Raw genomic sequence first — 22,833 nt, forward strand, 5'->3', positions numbered from 1 at the left:
ATCTTTCCGTGGTTATTACGTCTATTTATCTTCCTTGAGCCGGGGACTCCTTTAGTCGCAGTCTCCTTTATGGGTATGAGTTGCCCCCATCTTCCTTCCCCAGACCCTGTCCTCATTCTATGAGCGGGATACACTGGGCAGGATGATGATGATGACCGTCTTATTTAAAAATGAAAAAATTTCCCCTCAAAAAATAAGAAAAATTTTTTAAAATTTAATTTTTATTGATTTCGCTACAATAAATTTAATTTTAGATTAAACATGAATAATCTCAAATTCCAACCATAAGAGGTGCTTACTAAGAATATACGGATATACCAAATTAATCTCTTACCTATACAATAAGTAAGTTTATATTTTGAATTTAGCTTTTATTTTTAAATATTTGTTTTTTTCTAGCAATTAACATTGGACAATAATATTATTGAATAAGCGACTCTAAAATTAAGATTATTGATAATAAAAAATAGAGATTATTATATAAAATCAATAAAAAATTAGATTATTGTATTTAATTTTTAATTTTTTCTAATTAATTCCCTTTCTATTTCCCTGATTTTAACCCTAATTTTTACCTCACTTCACAAACATAAACCCTAGCTCCCCAATTCGCTTTACCTCAGCACGGATTGGACTGCCACCACCCTAGTAAGCTACAGTCAGGCTCACTGGTCGCTACTCACCAACGCCGGTCTTCCCTTACAGTCGCCTGTCTCACTGTCTGGTATGGATAAATCCAAATGTCAAGAATGTTCAAAAATTCTTGTTATCTAAGAATTAATTTTGGGTTTGAGAGTTATAGTTAATGTTCATTTTTTAATTACGTGGGTATTTTAGTGCATGTTCATAAACGTATTTTTGATACTGTTTATGATTTTGATAAGTTTGAGTTTGAGTTTGAGTTGGTTGGGTGTCAATTTATATTTTTGCTCAATTCCAAAGATACAGTAAATTGTCAAATGTCAAGAAATTCGAAAATTTGATAAATTGATTCATACAGTTTTGAATAATGTTTTGAAAATTACTGTTTTGCTTGAATAACACAGCTCAAAATTGTTTGTCACATGGTAGGTTGGGGAGGGGTTAATGCAAATCGAACATTTTCTTAGTGTGAGCAGTTTATTCTTCTTGATTTAACATCTTAATATCTGCCACTGCTTAAGCTGTAATGTTTTACAGGACTCAGCTTTTGTGTGTATGGGTGGGTGGATGTGTGGACTGTGGATTGTGCACTGTACAGAGATGTGAAATTCATTTCCTCCACTTTTGCAATCGTGGATGCCTATGGCTACGCGTTCCTTTCTTGCAACAATCTCTCCTATTATTCCATCTTCCAAACTCATAGGTGCGTCATCTCTTCCTATTCCCCTTCCTTGGTTATGCCTTTTTTTATGGAGTAGTCTTTTCAGTACATTTTTTACATTTTAAACAACGATGTCAAATCCCTTAATCCCAACATTGTGTTTGAGTCCATGTTTACATTTGCTATTATTTATGTGCAGTGGCGTCTTATGCCTTCTTCTCCACTTTTGTTGATTCACATCACCCCTTGCTGGTACATCATCTTTTTTCACTTCTAGATTTTGTTTTTTTTTTTTTTTTTTTTTTTTTTTGTAAAATTATATTTATTTGTATTTTTTTGTTTCTTTGGGGTTAGGTGCGTGATTTCATACATGCTGCTCTATATGACCCTTCTCATGGTTACTTCTCTAAGAGAACCAGATCAGTTCCAGTTGGAGTCTTGGAATCTTGTATCAACTTCAATAAGCTTCAAGGTTCCACTTTTTTTCCGATTCCATTATCACTTTACTTTATACAATAATACATTTATGCCTGTCTTATTTCTACCACCCTATCTTTTTGCCCCAACAAACTACAATGGATTGGTTATTGGGTCCATTTTTAAAGGATTCACTTCAATCTTTATAAACATCCTTAGTTTGAGATTCATTAAGCCCCCTTTTTAACTAAGAAAATCCAATCACAGGCAGGAAAGCTTATTTGCGACATCTAAATAACATATACAAGCAAAGTGAAATCTCATGGTTTACTCCCGTGGAGCTCTTTAAGGTGATCGTTTATGCTTTTATGCTTGCCCATGAAATCAATTTTCTAGTTCAAATAATAATACAAAAACAACCCCAAATCATACCATATGAATGGCCGTCTTGTAAAGGTTTTCAATTCTAAACCAAGTTTGAGGTCTGTTTAAGGGGTATGTATGGTTTTTGGCGATATTTGGTGCTTTGATAATCATATCACCCACGTTATTGCATTGTCGTGATTGTTTTTGCAATCGCGATCTAAATCACGTTTTTATACTATGGTAAGCACATATTTATGAATCCTCTCAAGTCTTACTTTTCTTGTCATGTCATAATAAGTTGTTTTTTTGCTTGTCACTCACATGGGAATAATAGTCTAATCAATGTATGGTCATTATAATTATGATGATTACCTTAGCTTGTATGATTAATAGTGCTAAGGTATTACGATGGTTAGTAAGGTTTTTGTGTTCTGATCGTATTGAAACTCCCATACCACACTCATCCCACTAGTTCATAGTCAATGTGACAATGATGTTGAAATTTGATATTCAAACATAGCTTCAAAACATTTTTTTTGCGTATTATTGCGTGTCGACACCTTATTCCTATAGGTTTAGAATCTATGTAGATCGATGTACATAATGTAATCAATTGAAATAATTTTGTTCATATGGAACAATAGAATAACTTATTTATCTTATTCAGCATGCGTAATTCTAAGTGCTTTTGCCTTTTGTTGCCGTTTACACTAAAGAACTAGCTCAAAGTTTATCTATTTACTTTTGCACCTTTTTTGTGGTGTTTGTTTCTCGATTGTTTTGTGGATCAATTTTGTCGTTTGTTGATGTACTTTTCATTTTGTGAACTTTTCTCTTGCAGCCATGGTATGCACATGGGATTGCCGAAGCCATTTTGCGTACTGCTAATCTATCCGTTCCTCTAAAAGTAAGTTTGTTTGTCGCCTCGTCTCTTTTACAATTGTTTTTATTTGTCACTACTCACTAGTGCTACTTTTATTTTTGAGTTCTGACTGCTTATTGGATGATTTTGCTACTAAGGAACATGGTTTTCCTTGGGCACAAATGGTTGTTATCATTTAATTGTTTTTTTATTTCTAGAATTTTAGATCCTCAATTGATCCTTCCATTTTTACATTCAGATTTATGAAATAGGTGGTGGATCGGGAACATGTGCTAAGGGTATTATGGATTATGTGATGTTGAATGCACCACCACGTGTTTACAAAAACATGACATACACGTAGGTACATGATTTTGGTTTGCTTTTGTTGGCATAAATGTGGATTTTGGGTGGTTAATGTTTTTCAAACTTATGATTTGTTGGTACTCTTAGTTTCTAAGCTGTATAGTCTTTATTGTTCGCAACATGTTGATGCTATCCATATTTGGCCTTGTACTTTTGATTCTAGTATTGACTACTTAGCTTTGCTTTAGGTAAATGTTAAGGGAAGAGGGGTTTAGCAAGGCATAAAGAACAACAAACATATTTTGAGTAATAAAGAAAGAAACTACAAAAACATGCAATTTAGTAAGGCAAATCCTACTTATATGAAGGTTAATTACAAAGTTATCTCATGAGCTATATTCATTTTTCTCTTTTTAAAACCTCTCTCCTTAGAGACTTTCTTAATGGCTGCACCCTATGATTTCTCGTAATAGCCCTTTTGTATGCCCGAAAAAAAAATGGCCTTTTCCAAAATTTAATATATTGGCTAATACATATAGTTTTCGATCCTGGATATACAATTTGGCCGTCTCCATGCATACATTCTTCTCACTCGAGCATCAACTTCTGTTTATATTTTTTCTTTCTTCTTTCTTCTTCCTTGTTCTGAGTTCTTGTTCTTAGCCATGCACAATACTTGTCCCTGCTTCTCCTGAGGTCTTGATCAAATAGTAATTTTGCTTGCTTTCATGCTTAGCATGTTCTCCTTGATAGTATTTTACTTGAGTTCGGAAGAGGTTCATAGCGTTAAACTTTCTAAATAATAATAATACTTTCTACATCTTTTTTTTAGTGTGTGGTTTTTAAAGGGCATGATTTTCATACACATTGAGGCAACACCATGTTAATGGCTTCCAATAAACTACTTACTAATCCGTAAGGAATGTTACATATATTTGGTGGCTATGGAGGATACATGGCTAATATGGGTAGTTAACAATGTAGAATGGATATCAACATTAAACAACCCTTATGAGCTACAGTTGGTATAAAAATATGTTAGTTCTGTTTGTTTTTTTGTACCAGAATGGTGGTCATGTTTTAGCTTTACCCTTATGTTCACGAGTTTAGTGACCAATGAGTTCTACTGTTCCAAAGTGATTCACTACCATTATCATGAAATGGAGAGCACTAGAAAAGAGTCGTAGTGTATTATCATTATTATTATGGCGATGATGGCACACCAATGACGTCATGACAACGATGCTCCTTGTCGCTATACTTATTTTTTGGCAAGTGATAGAGCGTTAAAGACACATAATGATCAATGGCCATACTAGCTCTTTTGTTTCCACTACCTTGAAGCAACAAAGTACGTATGGTATGTTCGTTACACATGTCTTGATTAGATTTGAACTTATTATCCCTTAGTTGAAGAAGGAACTTATTTGAGAGTTGTACTCAGACTTGTATACCCATGTCTAATTGTTGAACAGTCCAACTTCATGGATAAATTCCATTTGATGATTTTGTCCAAAAGTAGGTGTTTGAATGTCCTACCCGTATTTGAGTGTCGAAGATCTAGTTGAGGTGAAATGAAGAGCAACGAGATGGTGAACTTAGAACCCAGAAAAGGTACCTTAAAAAATTTGTTGGTTTTGTCCATTTCGAATTCGCCACTAAATTTCCAATGAAATAATATTTATAGAACTAATTTTGTTATGGGAAATAGAAGTGCAAAACGAAATTCGAGCCACCAAAAGGGATTGCGACCCAAATCGTCGACGATAATGTTTCGTTTGGCTAGAGTAAGGGCCGTTTCAACCATCCAAATTTAAATTCAAGAAGATTTGAGAAGAAGATAAGAATACTACGAGATGTAACAAGATAAGGTTCAAAAAAATGGGATAAGTTGAATATTTACTTGAACTTTTAGGGTTTTGGTTTCCAAGGTCTTTAATGTGGCAGGCGATTAATCTTTTTCCTTGTCTTCTTTCTTTGACAGCCACTTAGTTCTTTTCCCTTGTCGTTTCCTTCTTTCTTTCTTTACTATGGGTTTAATAGTGGGTTTAAGTGTTGGTATGACAAATTCTTTATTAAAACCGTCTTACCGTGAGATGACCTAATATGGGCTGACTCATTTTTATTTTGTTAAAAATTAATGAAAAAAAGTTTTTATTTAGTTATTTGATGTGTAAGTTTAACTCAATTAATTATATTTTAATATAAATGATTTGGCTGCTTGTATGAGCCCGTCTCACGATGGGACGGTCTCATATAAGACTTCTTGTTTTGGTGTTGTTTTTCAATATTTAATTCTTTTTCCTTTTGTTTTTCTTTTCTTTTCTCTTTTTTTAAACTGTTTTTTAGATTTGCTTTTTAGTCATCTTCCGTTCTTTTAACTCCTTTTGTTACGTTTTCACGACTATTAAATTATATTACATTTTGTAAGTTTTTGAGACTCAATATAATTGTTTCTCGTTTTTTATCATATCACATCGAATTTTGTTTTATGCAACAAGAACAATGGAATAAAAATAAGGCTGTTATGTTACATAATGGTCGCTTTATACTGGATTTTGAGCTTACAAAATTGCAAAACCTCGCTACTTAGAATTAATTTGAGTTGTTTGATATCACAGATCTGTGAAGCTTTTGTTGATTTCTTGCTAATTAATTTGTGACTTATTGTGCTTTATATTTGAGTTGCACACAAACTATGTAATATAAGTGCTCCATTGATGAAATGATTATTATACTAGTGTTTTCTTTTTGAAAAGCTAAAATTCTCCGTTTTATGTGTGAACTTTTTAGGGCAAGTGTGCTATTAAAAAAACGAAAGATGGTAGATACTAATTAATTCTATCTTTAAAAATGCGACGAATAAAATTTCCTAAAATATTTGTTTACCTTGCGTATCGGTTTATGACATTAAGTCTTCCGAATCCTTACCTTGTTGAATTATGGTTCATAATTATGCTTTTATTGCTTCCTAGTATATGTACTATGTAGTTACATTTTTTTTCATGCTATCCAATGCACAATTTAATCTTTAATATCTTTAATTTCATATTTTCAAAATTCCAAAAAGTTAATATTATATATGGATTAAGACAAATCAAACAAGATCTCTTTGATTATGTTTTACATCATAATAGAGAATTATATGTCAAATAAAATCAATTTATAAACAATAGCTGCTATTGGAACTGTAGCAACTATTAAAATCTAGAGGAAGTATTAGTAAGTGACTGGGTTTTAAGAGGCGGGAGACGCAAAGGTCTTTTTTTTTTCCGAGGTGGAAGGTGAGCTTTTCATATGCGAGGCGCACAATTTCGCTAAAAGGTTCCAAAATCAATTTTAAAACATACTTAGTACTTAAAACAACATGAAATTCATATTATTACAATATACAAGTTAGATAAACACTACTTTAGCATATAAAGTAGTAAAATAACATAGTTCTGAGTTGACCATATTCTCTTGCAGGATCCAAAGGGTATGAAGATGCAACAAGAGTTAATGAAACCATTATACATTGATGTCAAGACAAACACAAACAAAATTAAATAATAGCACAAACTAAAAAACTGTATGCTAAGACTCGATCGCTAAAACAAAATGGGCAGAAAAATTAAGTAATTAAATTAAATTCACATCAAATACACCATATTTTTATCATTGTTTTGATTAATTTGTAAACAAATTAAAATTTAAATGAATCATTATAATAAAAGATAGGAGTAGAAGTATAAAAGGAATAAAAAAGAAAAAAGAAATCCAAGCATTATAAAAATAAAATCTCACATAGAAGAAACAAGAGAAAAGAAAGAAAACAGAAAGAGAGAGAAGTGATCAAAATCAGAAAGAAAAAAGAAGAGTGAAAATAAAATGAATAAGATAAGGGAAGAAGAAAAGGAAAGAAGAAGAATAACTGCTCAATGACGGCAGCACACTTATGAAAGAGAAGAACATTGCTTCTGTTGCTCTCTTCATCTACTTTGGTTAGGGCAAGAAAGGAACTTTTTTCTCTTTTAAATTCAAATAAACAGATTGGGTATCAAGTAAATCAAGCAAAGGTAAGTATTTAGTACTTGAAACTCAAATAAAGCAAAATTTGAAGCTAACATACAAGAGGTGCACGCCTCTTCCTCGCCTCTTGTACTGCGCTTCGCTTGAGTCTCTAAGGCGTGTGGCGTGTAATTTCTGGAATCCTTGGTGCGGCTCATGCCTAAGCGCGCTTTTTAAAACCAAGGTAAGTGACTAGTTTTATTGGGTCAATTTCTTCCCATGTTCTAGCTAGTTTTTTCTTAGTTGAAAAAAAGTTAGTTGTTAGTTGTTATTCTATTTAAGATTCGTGACAATTTATCACTAATGAGAAGATTTTCCAGCATTAGCTTTTTGTGTGTTGTAGCTTTCTTCTTTAATAAACCCCTTATTTTCTTTAGTTCATTAAATTCTACATGGTATGAAGAGTAAACCCAAGTTTGATTCTTTGCTTCCACTAAAACAAAAATGGCATCGAACAATATCCTTTTTTTTCCATACCTAATTCTTAAGATCAACAATTATGAAGGATTTGGTTCCTTTGTTGATTAGATTCTACGCGATTAATGAAACTTTAACAGTAAATGCAAGTAATTGCAAGAAATCAATAGGTCTGTAAAGGGTTCTTTTTGTTTCGATGATCTCTTGGAAATTTCAATATAAATCTTAGTTACCATTTTAGTTATTAAGCAGTTGAACTAGGCTATGGTACAATTGAAGGTAATTTTGTTGATAATTTTAAGAGGTTTATTTTCTATTGGAGTATAGGGTGATATTAATTGGAATTCGGGATTCCATTTCCATTTTTAAAATAATAGGATAGGAGAGTTATAATGTGTCAACATGTTGAACCCTACAAGGTTAGATATTTCCATCTATTTATAAGGCATATTAGAATTGATGAAGTTCATCCATCTCTTTGGTGCAGATCAGTGGAGATTAGTCCCTTTCTAGCTGAAAAGCAAATAGAAACCGTTGGCCAAGTTAATAGCCACAAATCCAGATTTATGGTTGAATGTCGTGATGCTTCAGATCGAAATGGATGGGGTGTGCTCTTTTCCTATTTTAGTTTTCTCGTTGAACTTAATTAACTTTCACTTGATAATTAATCTTGCCTCTATAAGGAGCATTTGAAAGAGAAATCTCTAAGTTGATTATGTGTTATTGTACCGTCTTGAGAAGTTGTGTTATTTGTTATTTTCTTGTATTGTCTAAATGTAATTCCCTTCAACTCTTATAGTGTAATTTTTGCATAGATCTATTTCCATCAATTTAATCGATAATTTGATATATTATTTGTTTGTAGGTGATGTGCAACAAGAGCCATGTTGGGTTATAATGCTAGAGGTATTAGAACTTTGTTTTGTTATCTTGCCTTTTTTAACTTGTTCTTGAGATATGTCATAACAATGCGTAAAATCTCACCCATACTATACTATCCTTCTTTACGAACAAAGATAGAAAAGTAATATTACAAGCAAAAAACCAATAAAGATACAAAACAATATGTATATATGTGGTAAAGAGAGTTTGGATCTCCTAAGTGCCTATGTACTACAAGTGGGGATTTTGAAATCGATTATTGTAGTGTTTGGGAATAAGTACTTCACTTCAAATTATGGATTTCAATTATGAAATCATAAATGAAGAAATGAGAATGACAAGGTTTGGGTAGTCATTCTCAAATTTTCAACTTTAACTATTTTAAAAACAATGGTGGATTTTGATCCAAATCCAAATTTGAAAACTATTGATTTTCCAAACAATAAATTTGAGCCAATTATAAATTTCCAAATGAAATCACCGTTTCCAAACATGGCATAAAAGGGAAATTTAGGAGGATCTCGATGATATGGTGCAAAGCATACCAATGAATGAGAATATGTATATTGGAGGTGCCGAGCTGTGTCAAAAACCTCCATGGGGGTTTTGGCCATGAAACTAACATTTCGGATTTTACACTCATACGATTTGTTAGTTGATAACAAATGATTTGAGAAGAAAGATAATCAATTGGTGGCTTTTAGAACCAGAGAAAAGCAATCCAATTTGAATACTTTTTGACATGGTTGATATATAGAGGTAGTTGCCTTAATGATTAGGTTAGTCCAGGTTTGTGTGTAACCACCTAACACAAACTCCTTATTCTAGATGTTTTGTTTTCTAGCAAGACTAAAGGTAAAGAAAGCCAAATAGGTATGTAGGATTAGATGGTAGAGATTGAAAAAAGATACGCTTAGGTTTTTGCCCAAAAATTTGTTGATGATTGAGAGACGAATTAAAGTGAGAAGGATACATGGATAAAGATGAAAGATTGTATCAAACTCGAATAACTAAGGACATTTAAGGAAAAATCAGAGAGTACTATCTTGGTAAAGAAGAATAAGGCATGGTTGAGTAGGTCAAGGTAGTGATCAAGGAAAATAAAAATGTTTTCTTGCATCAAGTAATGAACGAATGAGAATTATGCAACCATATATAAGGAAATTAAAAATTAATACAAAACTAGCGTTTCGCGAGGCAAAATTAGACTTTTTTATAGGTTTTTGTCAAACTAGATTCTTAAGAAGGAAAAATATATATTTGTATGATGGCAAAAAGGAGACAGTCAATAACTAATGACATGTGTAGTAAATTGTATCAAGGATAAGGTTTACAACATTCTAGCTCAGGACGAAAACATCAAGGATCGATGAATGAGATATTTTGACGAGCTATTTAATGGAGACCATGAAAATATTGTAAGAGACACAATTATTACTCCTATAGAAGAAAATTAAGAGTTTATGTGAAGATTAAAAGATCATAGGTGGAGGTGCTTTGAAGAAAATTAGGCTAAAGAAAGTGTTTGGCCTTGATGTTATAACTATTGAGGCATGATGATGGTATAGCTATTAAGGTATGATGTTGTCTAGTTCCTAACGAGAACATCAAAGATCGATGGAGGGAGCATTTTGACGAGTTATATAATGGAGGACAAGTTTATGTTGTAGCGGACACTACAATCATTCCTTTAGATGAAAATAGATAATTTATGTGAAGAATAAAAATAAGAGGTGGATAGGGCTGTGAAGAAAATGTCTAAATAAAGTGGTTGGGCAAGATGTAGATGCCTATTGAAGTATGGAGATGCCTTAGGATGACTGGGGTGACTTGGCTAACTGGTCTATTCAACAAGATTTGGTGGACAAACAAGATTCCCAATGATTGGAGAATAAGTACTTTAGTGCGTATTTAAAAAAACAAAGGAGATGTCAAAGATTGCTCAAACTATCGCGGAATAAAACTTATGACCCATATTATGCAGTTATGCGAAAGAGTGATAGAGATGTATATGGGAAGATGTACGTCCATATCAGAGAACCAATTTGGATTTATGTCGGGGAGATCTACATTGAAAGCAATCCATCTCATAAGAAAAATGGAGTACTAGAAAAAGAGACATGCACATGGTTTTTATTGAGTTGGAAAGAGCATACGATAAGGTACCAAGATAAGTACTTTGGCAGGCAATGACAAAGAAAGGCATTCCTAAGAAATACTTTAATATAGTGTAAGATATGTAACGACAAGTAAGGATAAATGTTAGGACGTGTGGAGGGGCTACAAATGATTTTCCAATCACAATTGTCCTTCATCAAAGCTCAACTCTAAGCCCCTTTCTTTTTGCAACGGTCATAGATGCGATAACGCATTCGATAAAATGAGACCAGGATGGGGTAAATGAGAAGTTAAAACGATGGAATCAAGAGTTGGAGTCAGAGTTTCAAATTAAGTCATAACAAGGCAGTGTACTTTGTATGTAACTTTTACACAAAGGAGATAATAAGAGGCACTATAAAGCTAAAAGAGAAAGAAATCGCTTCAAGTGGATGTTTCAAATACCTTGTGTCCATATTTCAGAGTAGTGGGGACATCTAATAAGATGTGACCCATAAATTTAAGTATGGGTGACAAAAATGGTGAGCGTCTAATAAGAGTAATGAAAATGCAAATGCTTCGATGGTTGGATGAGCATACCTTGAGGGATAAAATTCGAAACGAAGATATAAGAAAGGGTTTAGGAGTTGCAAATTTTAAGGAAAAGATGATAGAGAATCGTATGTCGTCACACATTCCCAATTATAGTTTATGCTTGATATGTGAATGTCAATTATAGTTTATGTCATTAAACAATGTTGCTCCTAGTTTTTGGCTTTAACCTGTAGCCTTGTAGGTATTGAGCCTTTTAATGTCCACATCTCAATGTTTTACTTAGCTATATTCATATCTTTTATAGTAGGTCCTAGGGGTTTTATTTAGAAATTGGGGTGGCTTTTGCAAAGAAACATACATAACAAATCGCTTTTTCTTGATGCATTTCAGGTGCTTGATAATCTTCCTCATGATCTTATTTACTCAAAAAATCAAACATCACCTTGGGAAGAAGTATGGGTTGAGAAGCAAATTGAGTGGTAGGCTTCAAAATGAATAAAATTCTTTTGTATTCCCTATATATTTGTTAGTGTAATTTAAACTAGTGTCTTTGATAACTTGAGACTTATGAGTCAAATGTTCATCCTATAAACAATGATGCTTCATGTGTTTCTTTTTGGTTGCATTGTTTCCTAATCCATTATAGGAAATGTCATTTTATATATGCTAATATTACTCATTTTTTGTCCAATCTATATGGAGCCAAAGATTTATAGATCTAGGTTTACTATGATAAAATGACACATTTAATTATATGCACTTTTTTATGTGAAGTTGTAAAATGATGTCTTATCTCTCTCTCTTCCCACTTCCTTTCACATTTTCTTTTTTCTCCTCCCACTTGCTCCACACTTGATGTCTTCTCTTGTGTTGCAACTAAAATATCTATTTATTGAATCTTATACTTTTTTTTATATTTATTGAAATATCTAGGTTGCAACTGATAAGAAACAAATTAAACATTGACAAACAAGTAGGGAAGCATATATTTATGAAACTTAACCCCTAACTTGCGTGAATTATTACCATATTGTTTGCATTCTTAATTATGGCCATTATTTTACCTTTGGAGATGGTGTTTTGTGTATTTTTTTTGAATTCATTTACTTTAAAATTGTGTCTCTAGAGAAAACAAAGTTAGTTATCGCTATCAATTCGTCACGTTTTCATGTCATTTTGATTTGTATAAGCAATAACTTTGTAATTTTAACTAGCATAATCTTTCTCATAGTTTCTTACATTAAGTGCAACACAACGATGTCAAAGTCTTAATTCCAAAGTAAGGATGACTCCACCAACCAAAACAAATGAACATGAGAGATCGCCAATCACATTGCATTGTTTCCGTTCATCAATTTTTGATATTGGTTTGTAGAACATCAAAATTAACCCTTATGAGATCCATCACATTCCAAGTTTGCACTTTCCTAATTTGTGTATTTTTCATTCCTTTTTGCACATGGTCAAATTGCAAACCAACGCAAATAGTTGTCTTTGTTATTGTGTTCAATGTTTGCGATTCCAAGACCTTGTTTTATGACCTCATTCTAAACTTATTCTTAAAGTTACGTATCCCAACTGCCCTCATCTTCTTATTGTGATCTTTTTGAAAAAAATTTGATTAAGAAAATTATATTAATGGGAAATTATCAAAGGTACAGATCAGGGACGAGTAATCCCAAAAAAGTCGGTTAAAATCTACATTACAATCTCCTAATTAGTCCAACAAAGATCATTTAGAGTAACGTGCTCAAAAAAGACGAATTGTATTTTTCCCATAGTGATGCTAAGAATTTAGCTTTCTCCTAGATCATTAATAATTTGTCCATCCCTCTCCAACCAAACAGATCAAAGGATTAGATAACAGCATCTCCACAAACTTTTGAACTCCCACTTATTTCTATAGACCCAGTGACTAAAGAATAAGAAATCCCCAATCCTCCTGGGAGCTACCCAATGATCTCTATTTATCTGAAAAAGTTTGCCCCATAGTTCTCTTGTGAAACTACAATGCAAAAAGATGTGATCATTATCCTCTCCATCTACCAAGCACATAACACGTCTATGCAGATTCATTTAACACTTAGTTAGATCTTTTAATTTGAAGATTCTCCATAGTATCAAGCTTCCCTATAAACACCAAACACACAAAAACTAGTGACTTTCGAGTCCCATGTGTGATGGACCACTTTTCTTAGGTGCAAACCAATTCACCACTACACAATTAGTCGAATTAGCTAAAAATTCATCATCTTCCATTAATTCAGCAAGTAAAACTCACGAGTAAAATTTGGTAAAATTTGCATCTAGTTGTACTTGCAACTTTCAAGTCCCATGTGTGATGGACCACTTTTCTCATAAATGAGACAAGTAAAATACATGAGTGCTTCATTGAGGAGAATTGTGTGCTTTGAACCCAAAGCATTATAATTTTTTGCAATGGCCATGTGATTTGTGTCTTTGAGTTCTTATTTGTCAAATTTTGATATGACCCAAAATCAGTCCAAGACTCGATCAAAAATTTAAAGCTCATAACTTAAAAACATTGATGTGCGAGCCAATAATGACATGACCTAGAAAAGCCGGAAAAGCATGCCTCACCCTATAGTAACCCGACTCGACTTGAATGAGATAAGAAATACTTGACTGCTCAGAACCCCCAATTGAGGAGAAATTGTGTACAACTGTGCATAGAATTCAAACCATTATAGTTTTGTCTTCAGTATGTAATTTTCTGGAATACCCTTGTGACTCTTAAACCTGATGTCGTTTGGAATCAACACGTATTGGACTAATTTTATTTTAAGTAGCAGGGAAACTCTTTCAGAGTCATACAGACGATTACAAGATCGACTCATTATGTTTTGCATTGAAATATTGGGTGAGGAGATTGATGGCCCAACAAGAGGTGTGACAACAGCTTTCAAAAGTATTTTTGCCAATGTTTTTCCAAAATCTCGACGATGCTGGCTACCAACTGGTTGTCTGGTGAGTATAATCAAACAAAATTTGCCATTTCACGATTTACAAATGACATGAAAATGTGATGGCTAGTAATCTTTAACAGAAATTAATGGAGGCTTTACATAGTGCCCGACCAAAGATGTCGTTGATTGCTTCAGATTTTAGTTACCTACCTGACGTGAGAATACCTGGTTTAAGGGCTCCGCTTGTGTCAGCAAAGGTATTACTTGCCATTGCATAGTGCTTGCTTTAGACTCTTAACTACTTGCTTTAGACTCAACAGGATTATCTGTTCGTACTTTAATATATATCAATTGCTTCAACTGTATTTCCTATATTTCTCTTACTGGCTACAGTTGTGCTTTCTTGCTTGAGCTAGTCTTGCTCACACTGACCACTGTATTTATGTAAATAAATGGTCTAGACTCTTAACCTATGTTACTCAGACTCGCCTATTTCGCCACCTTACCGGTGTCCGGTACGGCCGGTACGGATACTGGTGTCGGATACGTGCCTGGTATGCCGAAATGAACAAGGGTTACTATAGGAATGAAATCAAAAAACCGTAAATGGCTAGATTTACGATTTGGATGTGGCATTGTTGAAATTTTCTGTTGATACTTTAGGGTTTTTGATCGAAAGGACGTGGCGAATGGTAGTGGCATGCCGAATCTTTAATTTTCACCTCCACCAAAGCCTTCATCGGAAATTTTCGTGGAGCCTTTTGCCGTTTTGAGGGAAGAGGGAGAAACTATCTCTGTAAATGGTTTGCATCGGAAGAAGCCTTGAAATTGGGTCAACCACTTACTTTAAAAAAGAAGGTTGCATGAAAAATAAGAAAAGCCATGTAGGACAGCTGCCAACAACTTACAATTTTCTAGTTCTTGGCAATTTTTTTATTTTTTAATGGTTGACAAACTCTGTGGACCATACTTGTTTGTTTTTTTGTTTTTCACCAAAGACACGTTGTTTGTTGACAAATTTTGTTTTGTTGTTTTTTATTGCTTGGTAAGTGGACCATAAAAACCGTAGCTTATGGTAATAAATTGGAAGACTTCAATTTTCTTTACCCAGTAAATATATTTGATTTTTTTTTCCGTATACGTACCCGTATTCAATATTAAGACGGTGTCCCCGTATCCTTATTCAAAAATGGGGTACCGGACACTAGGATCCGCACCCGTATTCGATACTCTTATCCGATTCCAAGTAACATAGCTCTTAACTTCTTGCTGGACATGCCACGATCATGTGGGATTTATTATCTGTTGTTTGAACTTGTTTGATACTTCTTCCTTGTCCTTTTACTTGCAACACTTCCCATTTTGAGTATCCTTACTCTACTTATTCTCACTCTTTCTTAAAGTTCTCACTTACTTACATTTTCTTCTATTTTCTCCTACTTCAGTAGTTCAGTTCACACATGTCAGATCTTCTAGGGTTTTATGATTTTGTCCTGATATTTTTTGAAACATAGGAAGTGTGTAATGTCATGATCTCATCTTAATATTTATATTTGTTATAGCTAATTTTCTAAAATTTGTCTTTTGTGTTTCATTACTTGTTTGGTGACATTTTTGTCCTGCACATTGGATCTGTGATGAGTTTGTAGTATTTGATCCATATTGTTAGTTTACTAAACGTCTAAACTCTAAACCATAGAAGGAAAATCTTTAACATGAGCATCTTGTGGTTAAAACTGCCTATAAGTATGGCTCACAAACTGGCTTCCTGGAATTGGCTCAGTAAGTTTTTGCATTTTTCTGCTAACTAATTTCCTTATTTATAATCTAAAGCTTTGCTCTGCAAAACAAATCTCATATTAATTTCTGCATTTTTACTTTTGGCGTTAATGCATTAGCTATCTCCACTTAAGTAGTTACCTAAAGAAATCAAGTCATAAATTTAAATATTTTGTATTAGATTGTTGTGGGGAGTCTTTGTGGCTTTCGAGCAAGGGTTTTTTTTTTTCTTTTGAAACAAAGCTAATGTCATTCTTTGTATCCCTTTCCTTTCACCCTTTTTGTGCAGATTGATGGCTGTAATGTGGATTATGATAGCTACCTCGATGCCAAGGTTTGTTTGTTTTTTTTTTTTTTATGTTCTTTCTACATTTAATCTTCTTTCAATAGTTGTGATTCATATCATTAAAAAAGTTGAGTTAGATAGGTTTCCAGGTGGAAAAGGTCTTGTGCTGTTGTCCAACATGAGAATCGAAATTCTGCATCTTTAACGCCAGGATGAATGAGAGGTGTAATATTATGCGGTGTGCCTGATCTTATGGCTAAATTGAATGAGTTGAAACTATTGAGAAGATGATATGTTAAGTTAAGACAATAGGACTTGCAAGTCTTAACAGATTCATCATGCTGCACCCTTTTCACTTACAAAGACCTGGCAAATGAAAGTTGAACTGTGATAAATCTTACATTTCATACACATTGTAAAGTCTTGATGTGATTGATATTTGCGTCCAGGGTTTTGACTAATGCAGTGCTAACACGTGTGGTTGAAAATGGTGTCTTTCTTGGTGGAATATATGACATCTTCCCATGCTTCTCCTTACCCCACCTTGAGAGGCACTTGTGCAATGTTGATGATAGTGTTTCATGTTCTAGCTTTTGAAATTTGTTTTCACTAAGCCATTTTCTATGCTATCCAAATGGAATTTTATATGTATTCTGTTTAGCTCCATATATCATTGACTATATGAAAGATGACAACAACAATAATTCCAAAATCTTAAATCCCAAGAGATTGGGATTGGCTACACGAATAATATATCAGTTTTAATGGTCATCCACATGAATTCTTCTTCTTTCATTTCGATTTTATACCATCTATATTGCCCTATTTTTGAATCCCTTAAGCTTACCATTCCTATCTTCCTTATTGGTTGCTAATACCCCATTTTTGCATATGCCCAATTCAGCTTAAACGATTTTATTTCATCTTTTTCACAAAATTTGCAACTCCTAAAGCTTTTCTTATATCTTTGTTTTTGAATTTTTCCCTTCTAGGTATGCCACTCATCCATCGAAACATATGCATTTCTGCTACAACTATCTTCTTACCGTGATCCTTTTTAAAACATAACATTTTGATCCATATAGTAGCGTTGGTCTTATGCCCTTTTGATAAATCTTGCCCTATAGCTTTAGGGGCACACATCCTTCTCATAATATTCATGTAGTTGCCATCCATTTTTGCCACTCACATATAATTCTATTGGTCATATCTTGTTCGTGCCTTAAAAAGAAAGGGGCTTAAGGCCGAGCCTTTATGAAGACCAATTGTGATTGAGGAATCCTCTAGCCTCTCCACTTGTCCTAACATTCATTTACTTATTGATACATATCTTGCACTGTATTAATGTATTTCTTGGGAATACCCTTCTTTGTCATCGTCCACCAAAGTACTTCTCTTGGTACCTTGTCGTCTGGTTTTTTCAAGTGAATAATAACCATGTGCAAATCTCTTTTTCTAGCCCTATAGTACTCCATCATTTGTCTCATAAGATAAACCGTTTCCATTTAGATCTGCATGGCATTAATTTAAGTTGGCTCTTGTATATCCTCTCATACGTCACTCGTTCCCATAACTTTATAGTATGGCTCATGAGTTTTATGTCTCGATAGTTGGAGCAATCTTAGACATTTTCGTTATTCATGTAAATGGGCACTAGAGTACTTCTCCAGTCATTGGACATCTTCTTTGTCCTTCAAATCTTGTTGAATAGATCAGTTAGCCAAATTACTCCGATCGTCTCTAGGCATCTCCTTACCTCAATAGTTAAACTATTTGGCTCATTGGACTTTTTTAGCTTAATTTTCTTCAAAGCCCCTTCACCTCTAGTTTTTGTATTTTTCGCATAAATTCTCTATTTCCCTCCAAAGAAATGATTGTTGTTTCCCACTTTCCCCTACACCTAAGTCATTAGGTTTTACTTGTTTCCTATTTGTCATCCTATAGATATCAAGTATAAGAATGATGACAAAAAAGGACAAAAAAAATTCAAAGCGTTAATGCTAATAATATTAAGTCGGCTATGCCTACATAAAAAAGGCAACTTTGCCAAGAGTTAATGCTAAGAAAGATTTTACTTTATTTTACCTTATCTAATGCTCCCTTCATTCCGATTTGATAATTCTTACTTTAGTTTTTTTGATGTTTAAGGTACTCATATTATTACTCTTTGTAAAGATTCTCCTTTCCTTAATCTCTCTGAATATTCAATATGAGTATTTATCTGCAACTAAGAAAATTAATTTACATTGCCGATAAGGGAGTTAGAAGTGACCATTAGTGAATAAGTTGTTACAAGTACGACCAAGTTTAGGTATTTAGGCCAAGCTTATGTGGTAAGATGCAAGCTTGCGGATTATGTTTCTTTCATCTCTTTCATGAGCCGAGAGACTCTTTGGTCGCATTCTCCTTTATGGGTATGGGTTGTCGCCTTTTTTCCCTCTCTAAACTCTAACCATAGTTTTTTATGGTCGGGATACACTGGGTATGATGATGATAATAAGAAAATTAATTTCGTGAATCATCTATATATATATATATTTTCCTTTATTCATTCCTTTCTATTGTCATATGGTCCAACCCTCCCGCAATTCTCATTTCTTCATTCATTCTTCACTCCCATCAACTCTTCGTTTTTAAGCACATCTTTGACTTTTTTGACCGGTGCACTATTAATTTTCGTTGCACACGACCAAACCCACGTAAACATTTTCTATCCTTTTATCTTCATTTTCTATGACCTAAGACCCATATGTCTTCGTTGATTCTATACTTATTTCCCTTTCATACTTCTTGCATCAAGCACAAGTGAGCATAATAGGAAGCTTAGGATGAGGTATAGTATCACGTGAGGACCTTGCTTAGCTTTGTTGCTTTACTACGTAGCTATCTATTAGACTATTTTTACGATTGGATTCTAAAGCCCCAAATATGACAAAGCTCACATTTTCATATCTCATCCGAAAACTACAAGCAACGGTAGCCTTCCTCGGAACCTCAACTAGTACCTTGTTGAATTCATCCTAAACATTTGGAAGAATTTTACAAGAAAAAAGGAGCCATTAAGATCATTTCTTGCACCTAGTAGTCAAATCTAACCATGAAAGTTTGAAAGTGAAGCTCTAGTATGCCCGTGAACGAAACAATGTTTTTGGCTTTGGCAAAAGAGGCGGTGGAGGGTAGTTATTTATTTACTAGTCAATATCCATACTTGAGGTACTATCTTTATGTATCGCTCACATGAATTCATCTCCTTGACTAACATCTAGTTGATGCCATAAAACCTTATCTTGCTTTTGTATGACCTTACTTCAAAAATATACACCAATAAACCACATCATGTATGGACCTGTTGACTAGTCCAGAATTGCTTCATTTGGCAATGATCTATGAAGTCACCATTTTACATTTCCAGTTTTATTATATAGTATGATTTCTCTTTTCTCTAATTTATGCATCTGTTCTTTATACTTCTCTCTTATCTTTGTCTTGTAGGGTGATGCCGATATCTTTTTTCCAACGGACTTTTGGCTTTTGGAACGCATTGATCATTATTGCTCCGGATGGCCATGCCACAAAAATCCTCCCAAGGATAGAAAAAAGAGACGAACTATTATTGTAAGTAGCGCATCTCACTTGAAAGCTATTTAATCTAACGCCAGTCTTCACATCTCTGCTTTAACATTGATCATATCCCTTGCTTTTTCCATAGATATTTGTCACTTTAATTTGGAGAGGTCTAGTCAACAGGGGTGGACCTAAGATTTTAGGAATGGAGTTGCACAATATTTTAAGACATGTATTTTAAAGTCCAATCTAACCAATATTTAATGTTTGTATTACTCGATAAATCATGAGATATAATGATGCTTATAAAACGCAAAAAAAGTAAATAAAACTCCACTAACTTATTAGTTGTTACCGTATCTCAAAATAAAGAAAACATCTTATCTCTAACAAAATTGTGATCTGATTTGTGTTGTCAACTAACCCGCAAAATTGTGAACTTGTTTGTGTTGTCAATTTACAATTATTATCATCAAGTATTAAGGAATCAATAAACAAACAATTACACATGCATACATACACGCTAAAAACAAACTTAAGAGTCACAAAATTACATAAAAGTAGTTAATATCATAAAAGAATTAATCAGTGATCTTTTTAAGATTACACAATTTACAAAATTAAATTACAAATTTTACTTGAGATTGCATGAGTTAGGGTTTGGAAATTAATTGTTGTCGATTGGAATAATAGAGGCCAATTGCTTTGTAATTGCAACTAACCTAAGAGGTTATGTTGTAGTGGCTGTGAAAAGTGGTGTAACCGGACGGAAATATACATACTGTGGCAAAAGGTGTACATACTATCACATAGGTGTACATTTTTATGAATAAATTAATTCATATTATTTACAGAAATGTCATCCGAGTTATGTACACCTTTTAATCATCTATGTTTACCTTTTAGAAAATGCCAATTATTTACAAAATTGCCACCAGAATATGTGCATTATTTAAGCTTTTATGTACACCTTTTAATCATCTATGTATACCAGAATATGGCGTACCGGATTGTACATGGGTACGGCGTAGTTTCTTTTTTTTGCCATTGAAGCTTCAGTTTTTCTTCTATTTTAGAGATAAAGAACTAGTCTTTTTCTTCTGTTTTAGAGTAGAAGAAAAAAGAAGTTGAAGAAATGAAGAAGAAAGGCATTGAAGCAGTGTGAAAAGTTGAAGCTTGAATAATTAAAAAGAAAAACTAAAGAGAAAGAAAAGAAGATGAAAGGAGGGAGTACTGATTTCTGATTTTAAAGTAATGAGACTGATGAGTTAGGGAAGATGAAGGGTTATTATCTATGAAGGAAAGAAGAAAGTCAGGCTTTTACAAAGTTCTCAGAAATGCTTAGTTGTTTATGATCATACTTTTTTACTTTTTCTTACTGAGAAAGATGTTTGGATTACAAATAAGGAGAGGAGGGATATGGAGAAGGATGATATCCTTCACATTTTACGAGTAACAGATGTTTCCTAAGTGGAGAGATTTGGAAGGAAATCTATCTACTTCCCTCCTCTTCGTTTTCCTCCTTCCCCTTGACGTTAAAATCATTTTTTGGCTTTGCAGTAGCTTTAATTGTTTTCACATCTAATTCCCTAAATTAGGAATTGGCTTTGATACATGTCTAGTGCCCAAAAAGGTCTAGGTAAAGGTCTAAAAAGATAATGTGAAAATCTGGCCTTCCCTCCCATTATTATTCTGCTTTTCCTTTTCATATGTTAGGATCTTAAGTTTTAATTGGCCTTTATAACCTTCAAAATTCAATATGCAGCTTGATACCTCTGCTTTCATGGATGAATTCGGGCTACCCTCGAAAACAAGAACCAAAGACGGTTACAACCCGTTGCTGGATGACTTCAAGAATACTAAGTTTTATCTGAGTGTGCCAACTTATAATACAACGGCTTAAGACTGCTGCTGGCTGCTGCCTCTCTTGGAAATTGTTTGTTCTTGGTGTAGAGAGCCGCATCCCACAGGCCACAATGTGCATGGATATGAGCTTTGATCCTTGATTTTGGATTGTTGGTATCTTTTATTAGAATAATTTTTAAATTATTATTTTCGATCGAGTCAAAAAATTTATTGTTTTTTAGTTCTAGATTATAGTAGAATTTAGTAAAATCGTACGTTAAATCATGTTTTTATTTATGTGAAATTGCGGTTGATGTATGTTATTAAGCGCAAATAAGAAACAATCTCTTTAATTCTTTATGGAGAAGATTGTAATACTAATAGTCTATGTTTCATCTAGATAGAAACCTAATTTGAAACAATTTGATTTGATGGTAGTAAATAGTGATGATCAAAATATATTACTACATCTCGTAAAAAATAATTTTAATAAAATAATTCAAAGTAGTAATAAGATTTGAATATGAAGAATATTTATTATTTATCACGTAGTCAAGTACTTCTCAAGAATCAAGATAGTAACATGAATAAGTAAATCTCTTGCTTTTGCCTTCTTTCTCATCATTTTTAAATCCTGCTTTGGGTGGGATTTATTGGGAGGATGTTGATGATGAGATTTTAGTTGAGAAGAGGAAAGAGAACGCTAAAGGCAGGGTATATCCATTTAACAATCTACTTCAATTGTTATTACTTGTTTCGAACCTAAGTTAGATTAAAGGTAAAAGGAATAATATTAGATTAATTTTCCAATTGAACAACAAAAAGGGTAACATTAATTGATAACCTGCAGGATGCGAGCTAGTTACAGACTAACTAACAGGTCATTTGTACATTATTTTTCTTATTTATTTATGTGATCATATCATATTATTCAATAATAATACTCCCTCCTATTTCTTTTATATGTTTCATTTCCTTTTATGATCAAGTCACGTTAATTGTTCCATTTTCAATTTTAGTATGGTTTTTTGACCTTAATGCCCTTAGTGGGTATGTGTTATTTTCAATTATACCCCCCATTACCCATACTAATTGATCACCCTTTACATTAATCAAAACATCTTAAACCTAATTAATCTACCCACTTATTAATCACTCCCTCCCTTTTTAACACTAA

The 22,833-nt window shown here is 33.3% G+C and overlaps 1 protein-coding gene across 3 annotated transcripts; it reads left to right on the forward strand.

The window, feature by feature from the left end:
- Positions 1-552: 552 nt before the first annotated feature.
- LOC130825953 (uncharacterized) lies at positions 553-22,037 on the forward strand. 3 transcript variants are annotated; one of them, XM_057691407.1, is made up of 15 exons: positions 553-724; positions 1,180-1,345; positions 1,503-1,555; positions 1,658-1,775; positions 1,988-2,070; positions 2,928-2,993; positions 3,208-3,308; positions 8,209-8,327; positions 8,587-8,627; positions 11,646-11,734; positions 14,069-14,243; positions 14,323-14,439; positions 16,251-16,295; positions 19,740-19,862; positions 21,577-22,037. In XM_057691407.1, the coding sequence occupies exons 2-15, from the start codon at positions 1,279-1,281 to the stop codon at positions 21,712-21,714; spliced, it is 1,335 nt and encodes a 444-aa protein (XP_057547390.1). In that variant the 5' UTR covers positions 553-724; positions 1,180-1,278; the 3' UTR covers positions 21,715-22,037. The 3 variants fall into 3 exon arrangements, with proteins under 3 accessions (XP_057547390.1, XP_057547389.1, XP_057547391.1); XM_057691406.1 differs by having other exon boundaries at positions 574-724; positions 14,066-14,243; XM_057691408.1 differs by lacking the exons at positions 553-724; positions 1,988-2,070 and having other exon boundaries at positions 1,205-1,345; positions 14,066-14,243.
- Positions 22,038-22,833: the final 796 nt, after the last annotated feature.

Source organism: Amaranthus tricolor, chromosome 10, assembly GCF_026212465.1.
Source record: "Amaranthus tricolor cultivar Red isolate AtriRed21 chromosome 10, ASM2621246v1, whole genome shotgun sequence".
NCBI classification, from domain to species: Eukaryota; Viridiplantae; Streptophyta; class Magnoliopsida; order Caryophyllales; family Amaranthaceae; genus Amaranthus; species Amaranthus tricolor.